The 24539-nt window shown below is 37.2% G+C and overlaps 1 protein-coding gene across 1 annotated transcript in view; it reads right to left on the bottom strand.

The window, feature by feature from the left end:
- ATG5 (autophagy related 5) overlaps positions 1 to 24539 on the bottom strand; it is a 131428-nt gene that overhangs the window by 53276 nt on the left and 53613 nt on the right. Inside the window, exon 6 of the mRNA XM_025925260.2 lies at positions 1919 to 2013. Within this exon, the coding sequence (XP_025781045.1) occupies positions 1919 to 2013 (95 nt within the window). The remainder of the gene's footprint in view (positions 1 to 1918; positions 2014 to 24539) is intronic.

Genomic DNA, 24539 nt, shown 5'->3' on the forward strand with positions numbered 1-24539 from the left:
AACCTAAAAATCTTTTCAGTCCTAGCCTTCCCATTACTTTATCCAAGTCTTTATTATACTGTGGATGATCTGTGACTTATAAGTCATTGTCTTTAGCTACTGCTGAATAACACTTTAGGAAGCAGCTTTATGAAAACTACTCTATTTTTACTGTGGGGAAGTTATAAAAAAACATTGCCCTACTCCTTATAAATGAAGCCACATGAGAAATTTCTTCCCTATATAATGCCCAAGAAAGTTTAGCTTTCCCTAATGACCTAGTAAGTTTTCATTTTATGTATGATGGGGAAAAAATGTTATCACATTTCTTTTCCCTTGTTTTGGATACAAGGACACTCAGGGTCAAATCTGCAGGTCAATTTTAATAAACTTGAGTATCTCACTCAGTCAAAGCTTATATAATCTCACGCTGAGTTTCTATTTTTTATTTTCAGTGATTTTGATTTTAAATTCCTTTCTACTTTGTGATTATAAATTCTTGTACATTCCCTCAGATTTTTTTTTTTTTATGATGCATGGCTCTGACTTCAAATTCTTTTTTGTTTTGATTATATATTTGTATAAATTGCTTTGGATTCTTCACAATTCTGGATTATGCATAAATAAATAAACTATGGTATTTCCAAACCCACTGTATAATATCTGTGCTTGACAAAGACTTGTGGAATTTAAAAAAAGAAAGCAGAGATGTGTGGCTAACTAGATCATCTGGTCTTATTCCAACAGGAATTTTTCCCATTTTATTTCTATTGTACATATTACGAATCCATGATCTAAAAATAGCCTATTTGCCATTATGTTAATGAAATCAATGAAAAGAAACCTTATTTAAATTATTTCATTCTTTGAGTGTAGTGGGCTTTTACTTGCTTTCAATTAGATAATTTGTTTTCCTCTTCAATACAGTTATGTGATTGATGGCTCTTTAAATATTTAAAAAATACTACAGAAGTAACTATGGGTAAAGACTGTGGGATACTGAAAATGGCTACCAAGGGGAAGTTATGACATAATCTGAGTTTGAATGGAAATCTTGCTAGATTAGAGTCTATGTCTATGATATTATGTTCCAATTCCTATTCCCAACGACTTCTTTGTGATAGTAGGTAACTCACTTTCTGGAATACCATTCACTCAACAAATATTCACAAAGTATTTGCTATATGTAAAGCACTTACAAGCTCTAAAGTACTCTACAGAAAAGGAGTTTCTTTACCTAAGAAATTGTGCTATAAGGAAAGCCTACTATCTATTTTGTTGTACAACACTAAATAAAGCCTCACTGTTAAAACAAATAGGTCGATTCTCTTTATTTGTGGTAGCTACATTTTATAAAATCACTGCAAACGCTAAATCAGCAAATATTTGAACCATTGTCCCTGGGGGAAATACAGGGTTGGGATACTGTGAGCCTCTGGTCACAACACGTTCTTCAACTGATCAACACATAACCTTGTTTTATGTGTGTTTCTGTTTAAAGATGACACTTTAGCACTGCTCTTGGGAGCAGTTTTAAACAAATCACCAAAAAAAGCACAAAAGCATGAAAAACATAAACTGGGAAAAGAAAAGAAATAAGAAGGTATGACATTGCTAAAAATGTGCATGCTGGGCAAACCAAATTTTTTGAAGTTCCACACATGTCCATGAGCGCACTGTTGAGTACTGACTCTGGTCACAGATAAATTTTAGAAAGCAAGCAAATATTGCAAATAATGAGGATCAACTGTATATGAACCAAATATTTCAGCGTGGTTTCTGCTGTGATTGTCACCAAAAGATAAAGATCTGGGAAGATCGACTAATCAATACTCTTCAGTTACTGTGCCAATTTAAAGAGTTTTGGATTACACCACTTCAAGAAGTAAGGTGTCTGAGGCATTCACAAGCTGGTATCATTAAAAACACTACTTCCTACCTGATATATTCTAAAAGGGATATAACGAAATCCATTTTCTTCTGCAGGATATTCCATGAGTTTCCGGTTGATGGCCCAAAATTGATCAAATCTGTCTGTAATGATAAATTATTTATTATTAAAAATGAACATTATAACTTTAAAGCCTCACATAAAGAAATGAAAGTTATTAAAAACCCTTAGACATTTCTGAAAAAGTTTCATTTACATATTATTTTTTCTTAAACTTATCTTTCCGTAACTAAACATAAGGCAAAATATAAAATTAATTTTGTCTACATTATTGCTTCCTCCTCCTAGATTTTTGCATAGACATTTTATCTCATAAAAGAAACCCTGAACAGGTTATGACTACTTGTGTTATCAAGGCAAAATAACATCACATAGGGATGAATGTCTAGATTCCCTTGGTCCTATTCCTACTGTCTAAACTGTTAAAGGACAACTTCAAGTGATCTAAATTTTAACCAGAACTTATTTAAAGAAACAAAGCCAAAACACCAAACACAATAAACATTAAACAGCAAAAAGACAAAAATACAGGAAAGGGTTTGAAAGAAATGTGGAACCGGTAGTTAAGAAATAACTGTCAACTGTAGCTTAATCTCAGAGTGATTAAATAATTCCTTTTTAAAATTTTCAGGCTCAATTAAAAAAAAAACCACTTTACTGAGATATAATTCACATACCATAAAATTCACCATTTTAAAGTGTACAACTCAGTGGCTTTTAGTATATTCAGAGTTGAACAACCACTGTCAGTATCTAATTTCAGAACATTTTCATCCTACCAAAAAAAAAACCCCATACCCATTAATAGTTACCCCCTTTCCCTCTCTTAATATGTTGACTTTTGTATCTGTTTTTTTTCTTAGCTTGTTTCCGAGGTTCAGTTATGCTATAGCATAAATGAAAGTTCATTCATTTTTTATGGCCAAATAGTACTTCATTGTATGGAGATCTATTTTTTGTTTTGTTTTGTTTACCCATTCATCAGTTCATGGACATTTGAGTTGTTTCCCTTTTTTTGGTTACTATGAATAATGCTACTATGCTATGAACATTCACGTACAAGCTTTTGTGTTGGATGCGGATCTTCAATTTGCTTGGAAAACTGAGTTCTATGACATGCTGAGTTCTATGATAACTGTTTAACTGCTGTATGATAACAATATTTTCAGAAACTGACAAACTGTTTTCCAAAGACGATGCATTTTACATTCCCACCAGCAATATATGAGGGTTCCAATTTGTCCATATCCATGTCTACACCTGTTATTGCCTGGCTTTTTTATTAGAGTCACACTGGTGGGTCTGAAGTGGTATCCCCGTATAGTTTTGACTTGTATTCTCTAATGACTATGTTGAGCATCTTTTGTTTACTGGCCATTTACATATTTATTTTGGAGAAATGCCTATCAAATCCTTTGTCCCCTAAGTGGGTTGTCTTTTTATTGTTGAGTTGTAAGATTTTTTTTTTAATGTATTCTGGATACAAGTCCCTTACTGAAAATCTACACAGATATTTTTTCCCCATTCTATGTGTTGTTTTTTAAGTAACTCCTATCGACTTACCCAGAATCCTACCTTAAAACTATTTTTTATACTCAGAAATTTATCTCAGAATCAGATCTCTGTAAAGCACATGAACAGTACAAGAATTTGGGATCATCTTGGTATTAAAGCACATTCTCTACTACTAGACTCATCTCAATCCAATTTACTGCCAATCTGTCAATACTGTTTAGGCCATCATACTTCCGTAAGAGAATAAAGCTTAGATGCTTCTCGTATCCCTGTCCTAGAGGACTGTGACAGTCTCTAGGCCTTCTCTACTCTTATCCTCAACTCCGACCTGGGAGTTCACACCATATCAGAACAGGTATGATAGGTAACTCGGAATCCAGTTAGTCCAGCATAATTTCACAGATGACAACGAAGGCCCAGGTTATGAGTTTCATGAAGAACCAAGACCAGATGCTCAGTCTTCTGATTCAAAGCCCACAACCATTTCAACAGTTGCAACCACAAAACTGCATTAATGCTAAGAGTAGCTCCTTTAACCACAGTCCTTTCATATATGAATGAATTATTCTTTCAATGCTTTTTTAAAAACACCTTTCTATCATCAAGTATCCAGCAAGAATGTGATAGCTAAATGAAATGATTCTTCACGCAAACCTGAAATTTTATGCACAACCCCATCATCAAGTCTCTAGCACCTGTGAAAGTACAGGCATAACATATGCTCTTGGGTCAAAGAATGAACAAGAGAATACTATATGCATAGCCTTTTATTGAAAATATTTTGGGTTCCAATCCCAGGTATACAACCAAATAGCTAGGCGAGTAGAAACAATCAATTGAAAATTGACTAATTAATTTATAGATGAAATAAAGAGGTTCACTTAGTTTCTGATACCTCCTCCAAAAACACAATTTTATAATTATTTGAGATGCCTTCTTTTATTGAAACAGAATTTGCTAAAAATCACAAGCAAAACTTTATGAGACAGAACTGGACTGTTTCTAACAGTGTTTTTTAAAGCAGTGGTTCTTAAAAAAATTTTTTTTAACGTTTATTTATTTTTGAGACAGAGACAGAGCATGAACGGGGGAGGGTCAGAGAGAGAGGGAGACACAGAATCTGAAACAGACTCCAGGCTCCGAGCGGTCAGCACAGAGCCCAACGCGGGGCTCGAACTCATGGACCGTGAGATCATGACCTGAGCCGAAATCGGCCACTCAACCAACTGAGCCACCCAGGCACCCCAAAGCAGTGGTTCTTAACCAGGAGAGATTTTTGCTGGAGAAATTTCTGGTTGTCACAACTGTTTACGTGTGATACTAGCATTTACTGAGTAGAGGCCAGGGATGCCGCCAAACACACCACAATGCACAGGACAGCCCCCCCCCAACCGAGAATTATCTGACCCAAAACGTCAATAGGGCTAAAGGAAGGAAAGCAAACACAAACAGTAAAAAGTACAGACAGGTAATTTAGTAAAAAAGTTTTTACATACCTATATGGCAAAAAAAAGAAACTGGAAAAAATGAACATCATTGTGCCCATTATCAACTTAATGACTCTCTGCTTCAAACTCACCCTTTCGTGGATGTCCTGCCATAATGGACACAACTGAAGTATTTCCACTCTGACAGCCACATTAAGCTTTCTCAGTAGAGTCCTAAAAGGTCACTGCCAGAGAAAGAGGTTCCTGTTTGCATAGGCACACTGAAGACCTCCAGACCCCGTGAGCCCCTGGTTTCCTCTGGAGGCCCACATGGGTGGCCTACTTGCAGCTTCCCATAGAGCTGCCACTCTGTCTGCATGCCCAGTCCACTTGCTGCTAGTGGACTGTGCTCCAGGTTGTCCTGACTGCCCAGTGACTGCAGATTAGCTCCAGTCTGAGCAAAAGAGTGAACTTCTCTACTAGTCCAGTGAACTGATCTATACCCTTTCCAACAAGTTCTAAATCCAGCCTTGGGGAAGAGGCTCTATGTAAGTGTGACTTTCCTCCCTTGGCCCTAGAGTACCATATGCAGTTTTCTTATATCTTACAGTCACTCTTTTATCAGAGTTTAATAATTCTTCATATGAAACTTACCCTGCTTAACCCTCTGTGTGGTTTCTATCTCCTGACTGGACTCAGTCTGATACAACTATGTTTAAAAGGAATAAAGACATAATGAAAGATCTGTATTAATAGTAGCTTTTAGTCTTCTTATAAAACTGTTATGTTCTTACATAAAACAGGTATTTCCTCAACAATACTAAAAATATTCCAACCAAGAATAATCTTTTATAAGCCAAAGTTATTAACAAGAAAGATACAAATAGAAGGAATTAAAAGAAAATCAGCCCTGAGGTTGAGTATATAACCAATCATCATTCACACTGAATTTTGTAATATCAGTATCTCTTCCAACCCCTAGTCAATAACTACAATAAAGCTGGAGTTAGGATGCATTGCTAACTTTCTACATAATAATGAATCAAGAACATACTGACCTGTTACCAAGCAACACTTTGAATATAACTATGCCATTAGTTATTATAATTAAGTCATAAAAGTTATTTATCAGTCATGAAAACAGTACCTACAAGTTAAAGAAGCATAATGGTCTTTATTTGTTTTTTAAACGGCCCTTATAGGTAAATATACATCAATTTCAAGAACTTTCAAATTAACTCAGTTCTAATTGTAAAAGAAAACCAACAACTGCATAGTTGAAAATTAAAACTAGCAGTCACTTAGCCTATTCGAAGAATGGGAGAAGGGGAGATAACATCCTTCTTGCCAGAGCTATTAGCAATATGGGAAGTCAGTTTCTGTTTTTTAAACTTAGCTTACTCATTTAGGAGGGCTACAAAATTAAGAATCACATAACTGAAGGACTGTCTTACAGAAAGTGAATCTATTTTCTAAATAAAGACATTAAAAATAGAATTCCTCAAGATCCTGGTGGCCACCAACTTTTCTTTCTTTTTACTGAATTAAGCTTCTACATTGGTCTTAGGAATTTTTAAAAGTTCAGGAAAAACATTTTTTATTTTATTATTTTTTTAATGTTTACTTATTTTTGAGAAACAGACCGCAAATGGGGAAGGGGCAGAAAGAGAGGGAGACACAGAATCTGAAACAGGCTCCAGGCTCTGAGCTGTCAGCACAGAGCCCGACGCGGGGCTCAAACCCACAAACCATGAGATCATGACCTGAGCCGAACTCAGGCTTAACCAACTGAGCAACCTACGTGTCCAAGAAAAAAAAACATTTTTTAAATTAAGTATCTCCCTAAGAACCTTAAAAAATAAAGTTTCATATTCTTTGTTCCTCACGTGGGAAAAACTATAAGAAAAAGTGGCAGTTTTAAAGGTTGTATCTGTTCTTCCACTTGAGCTTTATGAGAGTTAAGAACTCAAGGCAAAATAAGTTTTAACATTCTAATGTCACAAATAATGTGTGTGTCTTAAAGCCCCCCCAGAGACGTGGAGGGCATCTAAGGGATTGCTATTCAGCCTCCATTCAGCATTATGGTATGGCTGGCTGGGACCCTCACACTATCGGCAACGAGTGAAATGGCCTCCACCTGCACACACTATCCACTTCCTAGTCTTTTAACATCTGTGATGTCAAAAAGAACAGACTTACAGCATCCCAGATAAGTGTCAGATCATCACAGCACATAAAACAGACTTTAAGCTTTTCCTTGAAGAGAAAATCAAATAGTGGAAAATCACAGCTTCACAAAATTATGCACTTATCGACAGTATAATTCAAATCAGTACTACAAATGGCCTTGTAATACATGTAGTGTTTTGACCAGAGGCTTTCAAAATATGTAACAGACAGTATATGCAAGTATAAACCTATTTGAATTAATTTCTTCATATGGAATATGGAAACACATTTGTAAAGCAAAACAAGAGTGGAAAAAATTAATAATTACTTGGTAGGTTGCCAAATACATGTGCATTAAATAGGTGACCAGTATCTTTAAACTCATTTGTCTTCTAAGTCAAGTCAAATTAAAAGAATCCTGGGTTAACAGGTGTTTGGCTGAGCCATGGCAGGGAGCATCTCTCCACAGTAACACATCCACTGGTGCTTGGATGCTGCTCAACACAATTTCTGTGAACCTTTCTCTTTGAGGTTTAAAGGTCCTGAGCTAGATCTGGTGAGGAGGCCCTAACCAAAGCAAAGAAGCCTTGGAAGGCCTTCATGGTCCCTGAGAATCCATCATGAAGACAGACGACAGGACCAGATGGCTGGCGCTGCATTAAGGCTGAGAGGAGTGCTGGTCCTGGAGAAGGCTAATCCCTAACCCCACACTGAAACACCCATCTTGGCAGGAAGACTGCACCCTAGGGAATTTGTTGTTTGAGTGAATCAAAAGAGTAATAAAACCTGGATCTCAGGAAATTTTCAACCAGGACTATCAACTGTCTTAGAATAAACTGTGAGGAGACATGTTCTCTGCTCTACAACAGAAGGCAACTGACAACAAGGAGGGTAATCAATACATATATATTGACAGCATGATTTCTTTTCTCTGTATTCACTGCCACAACTTTTCATAAGCACTGTCATCTCTCACTGAACCACTGTGACCACCTAATTGGACTCTGTCCTTCCACTTGTATCCCTGCTACATACCATTCACAGTGGTCTTTTAAAACATAAAGCAAATCACACGAATAATTTTCCAACCATGTTTCTAAAGGGCCACAAGGAACAATGCTTTATGACATACTTTAACAATATGGTTTGTGAAGTACTAGAATCATTACTTAAAACTCCACTGAACCTCCTTATTGCCTGCAACAGGGGCAGACTGCTCCCTGCCCAAACTGCATGCGAGCAACCGTAACATCTTTCCCTCTCACCCCCTGGCAACACAGCTACTCCTGAAGTCTTCTGAGATCTCACTGCCCACCAATCTGTTTACTTACTCAGCTCCAAGTCATGAGATTTTTCTTTTCTGTCCCTAGAAAACACCAAGCATGTACCATCTCATAGCCTGGAATCCTTACCTTTCTAACCTTCACATATGAGCTGCTGCTTTCTCATCATTCAAGTCACAACAGAAGTACCACCGCCTAAGATCCCCTCAATTAGAACTAAAGCAATGTTCTATTTTCTATCTAAACACTTTTCACTATTTAAAACCACCCAATTCACATGTCTATTATTTCTTGTCTCTCGCCCCCAAATAAAATAAAGGTTCCATGAGGGCAAGGCCTTTTGTCTTCAGCTCCAGAAAGTTCCTGGCACAAAGTAAATGCTCAATGTTTAAGTGACTAAATAACTATCTGACTGACTGATTTAGGGGAATGGGGAACAATAAAAAGAAGGAATCTCTAATGTAACATAGCATGGTGGGAAAAGCAGACACTTGAGCCACACTGCATGGGTTTGCCCCCTAGCTTGGTCATTTAATAGCTGCAGAAGTTTGAGCAAGATACGTTCAAACTTTGTTTTCTCATTTCCTGTGAATGGAACTGTCTGTAAAATGAAGGCACTAACCGTACATATTCATAAAGTCATTCCAAGACATAAATTAGTTAATACATGCAAAATACAACAGTATCCTGCACAAAGTAAGTACTACATTTAAGTGATCTCTTAGGCTGCTTCAGAGTCAACAAGAGAAGACACTGAGCTTCCAGATTCAACAGCAAGGTGTGTGAAGTGTCAAACCCAGTATGGGAAAATGGTTCTGCCAAAACCCCATCATCACAAGACTGCCGGAGCACTCAGTCTGTCTCAGGGCCAGGAAGTTCACACCACTCACATCCAACTCTGTGTGAGTGCTGCCTCCTGGAGTTATGCAACTGAGTGGCCTTTGCTACCCAGGTGGGGGATTAAAAGCCATAATACAATCCAGCTGTAACACTTTATAATACCACATTCTCCTCATGACCCCTTTTGCTTCCTCCAACCATTTCTGCTACCATGTAAGACCTATCTTCTCACTCTATGGAACAATTTAGTCATCATTCACCTTCCATCAATTTCAACTGCATTAATCTCCAGCCATATCATAAAATGGTGGTGGGGACAGGAACAGTGGTCCAAGAACATCTAGGTAAACATCTAAGTCCTCAAGTCTTAGCAGGTCAGTCAGAGTTCTACCTCTACTATCTGTAAGATCTAATAACAATTCCTCCTCATCCCTCCTTCTCCTAACATGTCTTAAAATATTATGAGAGAGGGGATAAGCATGGTGGGGGGAAAATGAGGTTTCTCGTTAATCTGGGAGGATGAGAGGCTCAGATTTGTTATACTTTACAGCACAGGTCTATAAACAGAGACAGAAAAAACTAGTTACTTTAAAAATGGCTTAAAATATAATGCTGGAAATTAAAGAAAACTAATCTTACTAGGACCTGGAAAAAGCAGACTGTAAATTTTAATTTCAACATCACAATAAACTATAACTGCAGGTTATAACATCTCTAATGTATTCCAACAGTCAATCCCAGTAATTGACTTTATTCTTAAGTAGACAGAATTCAGTAACTGTATTCTGGCCAATTAAGAAAAGTTTATTTCATATTTATTTTGAAATTGGGCCAATGATTACATAAAAGGGACTGAAAACTCAAAAATTTCATGATGCTAAAAAAAACTTATTCTATGTGCTCATGTTAAATATAAAAAAAAGAATGATCTTCAATTATAATTAAGTCTTCATTTAATCTAAAAGACAATCTTTAAAGTAGCTTGTTTGCCAGAGATTTACAGAGCTGTAGCACAGTGGTAAGCCAAGAGTAATTAACTAAATGTATCCCTGTGTAAATCACCTGTAGATTTATAACCAATAATCTGATTTATTACCTTTCAAAGCTACTGTAAATTGAGAAAATGTTCTTCCTCTTAGGCTAAATTAAAACTTAACACTTTCCTAAAGTCAGAAGGCCAGAAACAAATACAGCAAGCTCATTTTCACTTCAGAGAACACACTAAAATCCTAAGACAAAATCAAAAATCTATTTTAATTTTTGAAAGACTGGCAGAGAAAAACATACATCCATTATGTTCACCACATCTGTGCAATGTTTACTACACAGGATATTGTCTTTATTCTAATGCAAATCCTTTGTGCTTTTGATGAGAAAAATTCCATTAATACTCACTGACAATGAAAGTTTTAAAAAGGGGGGGCGGGGGTAGTGGGGGACACCATGTTCAATGCAACATTCCTCAGCTTCAGCTGCTCACTTCGGTCACCTGAGTTTACAAAACTACAAATGTCAGGGAGTCACTCCAGACCACTTATTTCAGATGCCCTGGCAACTGTAATTTTTGGAAGCTTTCAGATGATTCTAATATGAAGCCAGAGTTAATAACCCCCAGATGTAATGGAAAATACAATCATTTTAGAATCAGAGGTCTAGGTTCAAATCCTTGTCCCATCTCTTACTAGTTCCGTGAGCTCATTTCCTTCTTTTCAAAGTTGATAATGTTTACCTAATTCATGTGAAGAATTACTGAGATACTGCATGTAAAAGTATCCAGACCTAGGACATCACAAGAGTTTAGTAAGTGTAATATAATTCCAGGTAAATTCTGTTCTATTTGAAAGCCATCTAACCTCTCCATGGTAACTACGTGAAAAATATCCCTTTACAAGAAGTTCCTAACTTGCAAATGGTTCATTCTATGAGTTTCCAGTTTAATTCTAGGAATGGAAGAGAAAAGAAAAGGTGACACAGTGCTCAAACAAGTTTTTACTCTGTAGCATCTGCACAGAGTTAAATCTATCAAACTATCTGCTCCTATCTATGTACTTCATTAAGTACTGAAAGCTGTAAAGAATTAAAAAAAATAAAATAAGTACACAATAGGTTCTGTCCTTCACTTAATATGTAGTTGGAGAAGCCAAACTGACACATGTAAAATTATCACAACTTCTAACAGGTCTGATTTGTCCTTTATCTTGCACTGGCAGTGCTTAAGGGCCCAAGTCCTCTCCACCCCAACCCCATGTCTTTAAAAGGCAGATGACCACGTGACAGACATGTAAGTAAAAAGCATGCTGAAGGCAGGCTGGTAAAGAAGCAGTATTAAACAACACAGCACACTGAAGTAAAGCTAGAGTGAAAAGTTGTGGGTTCTAATTATAGTCAGACCTCAGAGATGGGTTTTATTAGTAAAAACATACTTGCACAGAATTTAGCTAGGGTTTTAAAAACATTAAGAAAATATTAAAACCCTATATGGGTTTCATGTTGTCTGGTTTTCATAGCAACTTACTGAATAGTTAACCTCATTTTACACAGGAGGAAACTGAGGTTCAAAGCAAGTAAATTATTTACCTGACATCATCCAGCCAGTAGACTCTCAGGGATACAATACCGTATCACAGAAAACTTTGAGTTACATTTCTATAAATAAGAACACTGCTTGCTTGGTAAAACTCCAAGTTGAGTATATTCAATGACCTATAATTAACAGGAATCCAGGAAATTATTAACAAATGAAATGTTTATGTTATCAAAAACTCCAGAGTTCCGGACTTCAAAACTCATAGAAGTGTCAGGTATAATAGGTTAACAAATCTTGTCTCCTTTCACAGTTACAGATGACAATACTGAACACTTAGCAGCAGCTAGTGCAGAAATAAATACTATTTGCTTCAACATGTTCGTGAAGGCACAATTTTTTCAAAGAATAAGGAGATATGCACTGTGTTAACCAATGGAAAATGTCACTCAATTAGGAACCACCTCCTAAAAGGAGACAAGGACAATGATGTCTGAAACTGGAAAATTCAATCATAGTTCAATTATTAGCTACTAGGATTATTCAGGTGGCATTTAATACAAAATTAATTATAACTCATTCATTGCCAAAACAAAGTTGATTCCTAACATTATATACATACCTTACAAAATAGGGTGCACCCAGTATTTTATACATTTTATTATGTCCTATAATGAGTTTAGTTTGGACTAAATACTATTATTTTAAATGTATTCAGTAGCTTTTAGTGACAAGTCATATATATAATGTACCCTACAAGGCAAAAAAATTAATCAGGATTTCTAAGAATCCTAAGGGTAACAGTGAGAATAGTTAACTAAATGTGAAATTATTCTAGCAGTGTTTCTAAACTTACTGATTTATAAATCAAATATTTAAAAAAAAAATTTTTTTTAACATTTATTTATTTTTGAGACAGAGAGAGAGCATGAACAGGGGAGGGTCAGAGAAAGAGGGAGACACAGAATCTGAAACAGGCTCCAGGCTCTGAGCTGTCAGCACAGAGCCCGAGGCGGGGCTCGAACCCACAGACCGCGAGATCATGACCTGAGCCGAAGTCGGACGCTTAACCGACTGAGCCACCCAGGCACCCCTATAAATCAAATATTTAAATGCCATATGGTATTCTTTTGAGTGTAGGAACACCTGAAAATAAATTATTATAAAAATATGGGTGAGAAAACTTTAAGTTTAAAGTTTTTCCCCTTAACTCAATAAGGTTATGGAATTGTCTTCTTTCTCCTCCTACTTCCTAGAGATTAGAGAGCACTGACTGCTCTCTCATCCAACCTCTCCTTACATTTTGAGTGGACAAATATCAATACTTTTTATCTTGCAAAAAAATATGTAAAAGATGTTTTCTCAGAGTTTTAAAATCCTACATACAAATAATTTCACCTTGGGGTGCTTGGGTGGCCCAGTCGGTTAAGGGTCCAACTCTTGATTTCAGCTCAAGTCATGATCTCATGGTTCGTGAGTTCAAGCCCCACATCACGCTCTGCGCTGACAGTGTGGAGCCTGCTTGGGATTCTCTTTCTCTCTCATTCTCTCTCTCTCTCTGCCCCTCCTCTGCTTGCTCTCTCTTTCACAAAAATAAATGAACATTAAAAAAATTTTTTTCACCTTAAAATAAATGAAAAAAAAATGCTGGCTAACAGCACAATACTGTAGGGAAAAATCTGAGGTGTATATTAACAAAACCAAGAAGCTAGTTTAAGAAAAAGAGCCATGTTTTTGTGGCTCTTTTTCTTGTTTAGCTTTCACTATGGCTTAAAGCTAGTCAAAATGAAGTGTTTTTCGTTAAATATTTTATGAAATCAACTCCAATTAAAAATACGGTTTGGGGTATTTTATTGATATCCTTCTAGTGGGAAAGAAATAAACTATATGTCAAAAAAGCCCAGATATCAAGGATAGCCTTAATTCTAAAGGGACCCTGTGACAAGAAATGCTTATTATACAGGAAGATACTCTGAAGATAATAATCAGGACTTGAGGGAACACACTGTATCTTAGATGAAAAAATTTGTTTATTTTGCACTCACTTTTTATTTTTATTTTATTTTATTTTTTTTATATATGAAATTTATTGTCAAATTGGTTTCCATACAACACCCAGTGCTCATCCCAAAAGGTGCCCTCCTCAGTACCCGTCACCCACCCTCTCCTCCCTCCCACCCCCCATCAACCCTTAGTTTGTTCTCAGTTCTCAACAGTCTCTTGTGCTTTGGCTCTCTCCCACTCTAACCTCTTTTTTTTTTTTTTTTCCTTCCCCTCCCCCATGGGTTCCTGTTAAGTTTCTCAGGATCCACATAAGAGTGAAACCATATGGTATCTGTCTTTCTCTGTATGGCTTATTTCACTTAGCATCACACTCTCCAGTTCCATCCACGTTGCTACAAAAGGCCATATTTCATTCTTTCTCATTGCCACGTAGTATTCCATTGTGTATATAAACCACAATTTCTTTATCCATTCATCAGTTGATGGACATTTAGGCTCTTTCCATAATTTAGCTATTGTTGATTGCACTCACTTTTTAAATTAACTATTTCTATTCTAGTTTTGGGGTTAAAATCTTGCAACTCTCTGCATACGAATTAAAATACTGGCATGGTTTAATAATTGTAAATGTGATTTTCACATAAAAGAATTTCTGAGTCTTTGACAGTTTCTACAGCAACCAAAGAGAAGAGACATGAATAATAAGAAATTAGCACTGCTGTACAGCTATAGTCACTTCTCTGGTTCAGACAAGAACATCTCTAATATCCAGAATTCTGACATCCAGAAGTCATTACCACAGTCACTAACCAAAACTGGTCTGCATTGGCAGACACAGAGTAAACAGAAGGTCAGGGGAGTGGGGAGTGGAAGAGTGGGGGAGAAGGGGCTTGAAATTCTGAAATTTTCAATAAAGTTAATGTCTAGTCTTTGTTAAAAAGTTAGGGGCGCCTGGGTGGCTCAGTCAGTTGAGTGTCCGACTTCGGCTCAGGTCATGATCTCGCGGTTCGTGAGTTTGAGCGCCGCGTCGAGTCTGAGCTGACAGCTCAGAGACTGGAGTGTGCTTCAGATTCTGTGTCCCCCTCTCTCTCCGCCCCAACCCTGCTTGTACTCTGTCTCTCTCTATCTTTCAAAAATGAATAAACATAAAAAAAATTTTTTTTAAAGTGCATGAAAGAGGTATCTGGAAACAGGTAACACACTGGCCAGTAGCAATTACAAGTTGTTAAACTAAAATGTAAATCTGGCCATCCAGACCCTACAAAGAGAATGAAGGAATGGGTCAGAGACTAGGTCGATTTAAATGAGAGGGAAGAGAGAGGAAAAAAGGGCTAAGATATGCAGAACTAGATCAAGTGCTGCACAGTGGAGAGGGGGATGAAAGGAGGCAAAAGAGGGAAAAGGAAAAATATAGAAGACCGTTATTTAAAAAAAGTCAGCACTTCAGTCTTACTGAAATGACAGCATACTATTGATTCATTTGTCACTTAACAGCCAGTCACTACAGCAAAAATACAATGAGAGTCATCCAAAAACACGTAGGGCTAAGTCTACAATAAGAAGTTCACATGGTTAAATTTATAGATAAGAGTTAACTGGTTAAAATAACTTTAATTCACTTATATGCCAAATTCCTTTTGTTCCAAATATACCCTAAATGAGTCCCTGTAACAACTGAGTATAATAGTTCTCAAGGGTTGGGCTGGTGAAACAGATGAGAAACTTCATCAACGGGTTGGCCCAGGCTATGAACCTTCAAACATATCCTGCAAGGCTGCTCTGATGACAATGATAATTCATGTAAAGTACCCAGCACAGAAACTGGGTATTCCATAAGTGGTCACTGCTACTCTGAAGGAAAAGCAGTTGTATCCATCACTTCTCTCTAGAGCAGTGGTTCTCAAATGGGTCAACTTTGCCCCCAAGGGAATATTTTGCAATGTCTGGAGGTATTTTTTAATGTCATGATAGAGAGTGGGGAGTACTGTGTTACTGGCATCTAGCGAGTGGGGAGAAAGACCAGGAATGCTGCCAAATGCTCACAATGCATAAGATAGCTCCCTCCCTGCCGCTGCCCCAACACCAAGAATTATCCACTCCAAAATACCTATAGTGCTAAGGCTGAGGAGTCCCACTCCAGTGCAGTGGTTCTCAAACTTCAGTGCATCACCATCACCTGGAGGGCTTGTGGATCCATAGACTGCTGGGACCTTTTGTTGGAACCCTAGAGTTTCTGATTCAGTTGGTCTAGGGTACGTTTCTAATTAGTTCCTAGGTAATGCTGATGCTTCGGACCCAAGTGTCTACACTTTGAGAAACAGTACTCTTAAGAAAAGTGATAAGGACAAAACAAAAAAATGTTAGGAAAGTAAGTACCTCTGGGGTTTTCTGTTCTCTTAAGTCATGAAATATCTTAAGTTTCGAAACAAAACATTCACTTAAAAACAAAATAAGTTGAACTATATATGCATATATTGTGTGTGTATAAATTTTTTCCAAGAGAAACCATGCTGTAAATTCAAATAGTAATGACAGGTCATGGCTCCAACAGTGAAAATCATTTACGAGACAGATGTTTGTTTGCATTTCCTCTACATGGTGGAGGAAAAGCTTCTTAAATCTTTCCACACTTACATTATAGGAAAAAAATGATAGTATGTTAGCAGGTATAAATTTTTAGAAAGTTTTTTAACTGGACGAAATGTAAATAAAATAGATGATAGAGCAATCATTTCATTGTAGATGATTTGAAATTATACTTAAAAGCGCATTAAAAACTAAATCTTTGTGTTCCTATAATGCTAGGAATTCACCAAAACATTTTCTTTTTTTTTTTTTCAACGTTTATTTATTTTTGGGACAGAGAGAGACAGAGCATGAATGGGGGAGGGGGCAGAGAGAGAGGGAGACACAGAATCGGAAACAGGCTCCAGGCTCTGAGCCATCAGCCCAGCGCCTGACGCGGGGCTCGAACTCACGGACCGCGAGATCGTGACCTGGCTGAAGTCGGACGCTTAACCGACTGCGCCACCCAGGCGCCCCAACATTTTCAATTATTATTCAGAGTTTAGATAATTAACCTAGTCATATTGATTTATCATATGTCAACTGCATCTCATGTATTCTCTACCACCAACGAACGCTGGGACAGATGACCATTCACTGTTATTAATGGACTGTTGCCAAAAACTTTTGTTAGGATTATCTGTAGGATATTATGAAATAACTGTCTAAATGTTTTCACCAAGTTTTATTATTCATGATATTCACTGCCAACACTACCCGAAGAACTGTAAGAGGCTATGATCCAAATTATTACCAAATGTATTTATTCATTGGAATCATGCAATTCCTTGAGCAATCTTTCTCCAAAAGCCTAACAAAGTATCTGTATAGCTTTATATTAAAACGCAAATACAAAACCTTTTTAGATTTCCATCATTAGTTTTAATTGCAGAAAGTAGAACACTGAGAGACTGATTTAAAAGATGTAACATAATAGAGTAAAAAATACCTGACTGTTTCACAGTAAAACTTAATTGAATGCTCAAGCAGGTTACAAATCTGCTTTAAGCAACTTTCTCACAAAGTTGTAGATTCTGGAATGCCACACACACAGCTTTGGGCTGAACTTACCCACCTTACTGTATGGCGGGCAAAATACTGGAAATGACAAAGTCAGCTGTATGCAGAAAGGAAAGCACACAATGGTTAGTGGGTATAAAGAACTGCCAAACATCAGGAATACATGCAATTGCTCCATAGTTCGCGGCCGTGTGTCACTGGGGACACTGACTTAAAGGACAAATAATAAAGATGGCACCTGTAAAAGTAAACGAGTAGGAAATGAGAACCTGCGGCATTCAATGCAAACTTATTCAGCCGTCTCCATCCGCTGCCACACGCGCACAGTAGCAATAACTAACTCTAGCAATAGCTAACACAACACAGCTCCACATGAATGTCTCAGAGACATCTCAGATTTTCAGCCTCAAAGCTGACCTCCTCAGTTAGGGTTGGTTCCCCGCCCCAAACCTGTTCCCCATCTAGTTATTTCATATCACAGTATAAAGCAGCACTATCCATCTAGCTGTCCCAGTCAGAATCCAGAAATGATTCTCTCCCTTTTTTTCACCCCAACATTACAGCCAATCTAACAGATTCTGTCCATTCTACCTCCAGAATAAACCCCAAATTTACCGGCTTTTCTCCATTTCATCTTATACCTGGACCTACTACTACAGCCTCTCCACTTCCAATCTTGGCTCCTTCTTTTCCATCCTCCATTCAGCAGCCAGAATGTTCTTACATCCTCTTTGTATCTCATCACTCTCCCGCTTAAAAATTCTCCAGTGACTTCCCATCGCAGGTAACATCTAAATTATTTTCCTTGGCCTATACAAGGCCCTGCATCATCTAGCTCTTTCCCATCTCTCCAACCCCACCTCATGTCACCCTTCCCTCGTCACTATTATCCACGACACAGTGACCTTCCTCCAGTTCCTTAAAACATACCAAACTCTTTGTTGCATCGTGTCCTTGAAGCACGCTATTCCTGAAGTGGCAGTTCGTTCGTTCTCATCCTTAAGACTTCAGGTTAAATATCATCTCCTAAAAGTGGTCTTCCCTAACCACCTTAATATAAATAGGTCCAATCCCTCCTGGTATCCATTCTTACACTTTGTTTATTGCTTTCAAATAGTGTAAAATCAACTGCCAAAAGGATGTTTTGTATCCCAAGAGACTTATGAAAACAAGTAGATACAAAAGAGTGTCATTTTTGCTACACAGAAAAAAACAAAAGTGAGACTATAAAGGTAGAGGGAAAATAGACAAGAAGGCTAGAGAAAAAGAGGTATGCCAGAAAAAAACCCTTACATTATCTGTAATTTCAAAAAGCTACAAACAGGATTATATTCTTTGAAACTGCCCAGCATTCTCTCACCTCAGGGCCTTTGCCCTCGATGTTCCCTCTGCCTAGGGAGGTATTAACCCCAAGATACGGCATAATGCTGCTTTGGATCTTTATTTAATGTCACCCAATCAGTGACACCTTCCACAACCATTCTATTTAAAATAGCAACGCCCTATCCCCACACAGTTCTCTCTCACCTTTCCCTGTTTTATTTTTCTCCCACAGCGCTTATCATCATATGACACATGAAGCATTTTACTTATGTATATATGCTTCTCGTCGATCTCTCCCACTAGAATTGTGGCTGCATAAGGGTAGGAATTTCAGTCTGTTTTATCACCAGCATAGATTCACTAACTACTTGTTCAATGAATTAGCGTGAAAATGATACCCATAAGATATGGACCAAGTTATATAGCAGGAATTAATTCGTTAACCACACTGCATTCAAAGACATGCCTCTAAAAAGAAAATCTGTTATAGTCTTACTTAAAATCTTTCAGTGGTCCCCTATCTACCCCACCTCACTCTCTAGGGATTAAGTTCCGTATCATTAAAATAGCCTATAAGGTCCTGAATAGACAGGGTCTCGGCTAACTTGCACTGTCAGGTCTCTGCCTAGTTTGGACTGTTACCTACTAGCCACTCTCGGTCTTGATCACCATGCTCTCGTCAGAATGGCCTCCCTGAGCTCTCAGAACTTATTAAGCTCTTTATTGCTTCTCTGCCCAACCCGGTCATTCCCTGTGCCTGGAACACTTTCATCACAACCACCCTGCTTTCTATCCCTTCCTCTTTCCTCCACAACTCAAGTTATAAATGTGATAATTATTTAAAGGCTATCCGTTTAATGTCTGGCTCGTCTAACAGACTGTAAGCTCTGAAGAAAGGACTCTGCCTGTCACATCCACCCCAGGGGCCCCTATGCCTAGTGCAGTGCCAGGCACATGACAGGTTCCTGTAATTGGCTGAACCAAACTACCAGGATCTGGGCATGACTCTCCTATAATGAATGTTGTTTGCACGCCTTCATTAAATATCAGAGTATAAAATCTATGAAGAATATAGATCTATAAACAATATTTGTGGCACTGTATGAAAGGATAAAAATTCCTATAAACTGAATGTGGGGGAGGGACAAGAAGTAATAGAGGAAACAGACTGGCCACATATTGATAACTGCTGAGGCTGGGTGACAGGTATGTGGGGGCTCATTATACTATTTACTCTGCTCTTATTTACACAATGTAAACTCAGTGTTCTCACAAGTGGTAAAAATCTGAATTTTGCTAAAGACAAACAGAAAGCTTACCAAATATCGACCTCTCGTTCAGACAAAAGGTGCAAGAGAAGTACTTATGCCTCCTCTTAGGAACCTCCTTCCATACCACCTACACCTAGAACAGCATCTGACACTGTAACAACATCATAGAAATTGAAGCTTCAAGATACAGAGCTCAATATTCAAATCTCTTCTCTCTCTGCTTTAATACTCTTTCTATGACACCACACTTATTTCTGGAAAGTTACCTTCCACTCAAGTCTTGCTTCAAAGGGACAGGGAGGGAGAGGGAAGAAGGGAAAAGGGAAAGAGGGGAAGAAAGAGAGGGGGAGGGGAGGGGAAGAAAGAAAGAGGGAGAGGTAAGAGAGAGAGATCATCAATAGTAAATCTCCTTCCAAGAAATCCTTTGGAATCAATTGAAAAGATCTAATCATTAGAATTCAGGTATATATGATTACGACTTTATAGTCCTTGAATGTGAGTTTCGTGAACTCTTACCGCATTCACATTTATAAGGAACTCCAGCTTAGAGAGGAAAGTGATCTGCCAGACCACACAACTGATAAGACATAAAGATCAGGTCCTTCTCAGACCAACAGATCTTCAGTCCAATACTTATTCTACTACATGCAACTGATAAAAACAAAGCAACGCAATTACAATCCAGCTGCCTCTACCATACAAGCCTCCAAAGAGTTAAAACCATTGCATTTATCTTTTACATCACCTAACAAACAAAAGTATTTTCTCTTTTTAATAAATTTTTTTAATGTTTATTTATTTTTGAGAGAGAGACAGACAGAGCATGAGCTAGGAAGGGGCAGAGAGAGGGAGACACAGTCTGAGGCAGGTTTCAGGCTCTGAGCTATCAGTACAGAGCCCGACGCAGGGCTCAAACCCACAGACCTCGAGATCATGACCTGAGGCGAAGTCGGACGCCTAACTAACTGAGCCACCCAGGCGCCCCCAAACAAAAGTATTTCCAAAATGTTATGACTTGTTTTAAAAATCACCTTTCAGGATTCATTATTTCCTCTTAAAAACCAGTTTTAGGTTAAAATGGCTCACTACCAAATAATGGATTACTCTAAAAAATTACTTAGCTCAAAAGGATTAACCATACATCAGAAACAATGTAAATTTTCAACAGATTTAGCAATCAAAACTTAGATTTATTTGAAGGACTATGGAATTTATTTAATGCTATCTTTTCTTTTTTAGTGTATTCAAAAAACCAATGCCGAAAACTAAGTCATATGTTAAAAATATATTTTGGAGATTTCTTCAAATCTCTAGCTTATAAGAAAATCTCTAGCTTATAAGAAAAATAGCTTGACATTTAATAGAAAATAGCCTGCACATGTAGTGACAACAGCCTCATATATAATAAAAATGTTACTTTCTTTTCTTTTTTGTGGTCATTAACGTGGTTTCACAGGGAGGTTAAATACTCTTATATCTAAAATGAAAACCCATAAAAAACACTGAAAGGCACAGTATGTCTTAAATGAGTTTTCTTGGTTTCAAAAGTTTTTCTTATTTCTCTTTCACACAGATCTGAAAAATTAAAATTAGCATTTGAAAGTATTCAAAAACTGTTTAAATCGTTGTTTAGTTGTTAGGATCTACAGGTGCAGTTCTGAATGAAATACATTTACCATCTGCTATGTCTCAATTCTGACCAATTGACAATTATACAAATCAAAAGGTGAAATATCTTTGTTTTTACAAATTAATAGGACCTTCTTTCGGACAGAAAAGTTCTTAAACATAAAATCCATTTCCATAAATAAATTCAAACAAAATACTTCCTCCATTTTACACTAGTATTAAACTATTTATAAAAGCCTGTTGATATTATTTCCTTACAGTATTAAAAAGGAATAAATAGTCATTCAGTCAATATTAACTCTGTCTGCTCTATGCCTAAGACTGGACTAGATGGTAGGGATTACAAAATGTATAATACACTCCAACCAGGAGAAATTTATATTCTAGCAGAATTACATAAATCATAACTATATGAGAGCATGATAAAATAGGAGAGCAAAAATGCATATGGGCAGACAAGGAACACTGACAACATGAAAACATGGGTAGTTCTGCCTCCATGTGGCTATAAGCTTCATGCAGACAGGGTCCATGTTTGTTTTATCACTGCTGGATGGTCACTAACTCCTAGTAGTGTCAGGAACATGTCAGATCTTCTTTAAATATCTGTTGGCTAAAAAAATAAAGAAGGCTTCACATAGCAGGTGATGAGAGAAATAAGCACGAAAGCACAAGTAGGAATTAGACAAAAGAGAAGGAAAGGGCATTTTAGGCAGAAGGAACTACTAAACCCATCTTTCATCAATTTACTTTAATGTAGGTAACATTCAGCCTTTTATGCCCAGATAGATTTCCTACAAACAGCCTTTACTTAGCTAAAAATTTCCTAAATGAATAGTTTAGATTTTAAAAAGTAGAATAAATAAACTACCAAAGTCTCCAGTACCCACAGGATACCACACAAACGATTTTGAGTGTAAGTTCAATCATTACCAGTACAAGCAAGACAGACCAAACAGAATTGCTACAAAAAATAATTTAGGACTAAAAATAAAAATGGAAGAATACATTTTAACCACATACCATTTCCAGTCAGATTTAATGAAATTCAATTTGAAAAGTAATTTAATAAAATTTAACTTAATAAAGCTAACTTTAAAACAGTCATATGTCCAAGAAAGAATATGAGCTAAGACAAAAATAGGAAAAGAGGTATTTTACGCCAAAAAATAGCAATGAAGGCAGTTATTAGACTAAGTCTGATACATTAAGTTATACCAAACTCTGAATGTGACATTCTGAGTCATGCTTTAGGTCAATGATAAATACGAGCTGTTGGTTTAGTCAACCTTCTGTGAGCTGGCAAATGCTTTCTAAAGCGGGCAGAGCGAGTAAATATTTTAGGCTGTGGGCCACATGGTCTGTGTCACAACTATTAACTCAGCCATTGTAGCATGAAAGCTGTCACAGACAATACACAAATAATGGGTGTGGCAGGGTTCTAATAAGTCTTTATTATAAAGACTGTTTTTATAAAAACTGGTGGCTGACCCATGACCATAGTCTGCCAACCCCCTGTTCTAGGGTCTCAAAGTGACTTCTCAGTAATTCTTTTCAAGGCAGCTTTACTTCCTTTCACACACTTTCCCATAAACTGTGTGTTTCATTAAAGCCTCTAAAGACACCTATAAGAGAACATAGCAGATATGCTCATGTTTTACATATAAAGAAACTGAAGCTCAAAGGGATTGAATGAGTTGCCCTATGGAGCTGCTAGGAGAGTTGAGACTAAACAACTCCTAACCAGCCCCTCACACCCAAGCCTCCAATGCCCCAAGTGAAACATTTTAATCATCTTTAGAATCCGCTACTGAATCCTTGAGCTCTCTCTACAGCAGGCTCACCCAGTTCGCAACAGATTTCAAGAACACCTACTTGAATGCCCATTTAAATTATTTACTTCACTTCTGAAGCCAAATTATTCTCAGATCCCTGCTCTCTTGACAAGATTCCAGGCTTCTTCAACTTAGGTTATCTTCTTATTCACAAGTCTCCTACAATTTCAATTCATCTTCAAATAGCCAGCAAGGAAAAGGAAGAAATATATCTTAAGGGATTGTAAACTCTCTTAAATATTTAATAGGAATTTGTATACTCAGTAAGATAAAGAAGGGGAAAGGCTGCCTTTGCAAAACTTACAATCTAATTAAGAAATACCAAACATACAAATATAAAACTAAGGAGCAACTCATTGTAACTCAAATCTAAGAAATTAAGAGAAATGACAAAATTTAATTTACAATACACACTGTCATAAAGTATGTACCTTTTGCACTACTGAAGTCTCAGATAATGCCCTGTTTTGTATAATAAAAGTTCAATAAATACTACATGACAACAAACACCTCTTTGCCATGGTAATAGTATAGTCTCAAAGATAAAAATGGATCACAGTTTTTAAAAATTACTAAAATTATGTTTTCAAGGGTGGAGTCGGGGGGAGAAAGTGGGTCTTCTATTTTATTCTCATTATTGCCATTAAATTCCAGCTTATTTTGGACTAATTTCCTATCTAAAAACAACTATATGGACAAATACAGGCAAGCCTTGCTTTGCATAGTAGTGCAGGACTGGAAAAGTCACCATGAAACCGTGCAAAGTGATCTTTATAATCAATGGTGTGGTCTTTAAAAATTGTCAAAACATTAAAAACTCTCTTTCTTGGGGCGCCTGGGTGGCGCAGTTGGTTAAGCGTCCGACTTCAGCCAGGTCACGATCTCGTGGTCCGTGAGTTCAAACCCCGCATCAGGCTCTGGGCTGATGGCTCAGAGCCTGGAGCCTGTTTCTGATTCTGTGTCTCCCTCTCTCTCTGCCCCTCCCCCGTTCATGCTCTGTATCTCTCTGTCCCAAAAATAAATAAACGTTGGAAAAAAAAAAACAAAACAAAACAACTCTCTTTCTTAGTTATAAATGCGTAAGAAAATGAAGTAAACAAAATTAATTTATTTAATATACTGGAATTTAAAACATGAGAAGCGCTGAGAATTCCAGCATCTTATTTATTATTCTGTAAAAAACTAAAGCACAGTTTGAATAGTG

The sequence above is a fragment of the Puma concolor genome, chromosome B2, assembly GCF_028749965.1.
Source record: "Puma concolor isolate L17-30 chromosome B2, mPumCon1.1.hap2, whole genome shotgun sequence".
NCBI classification, from domain to species: Eukaryota; Metazoa; Chordata; class Mammalia; order Carnivora; family Felidae; genus Puma; species Puma concolor.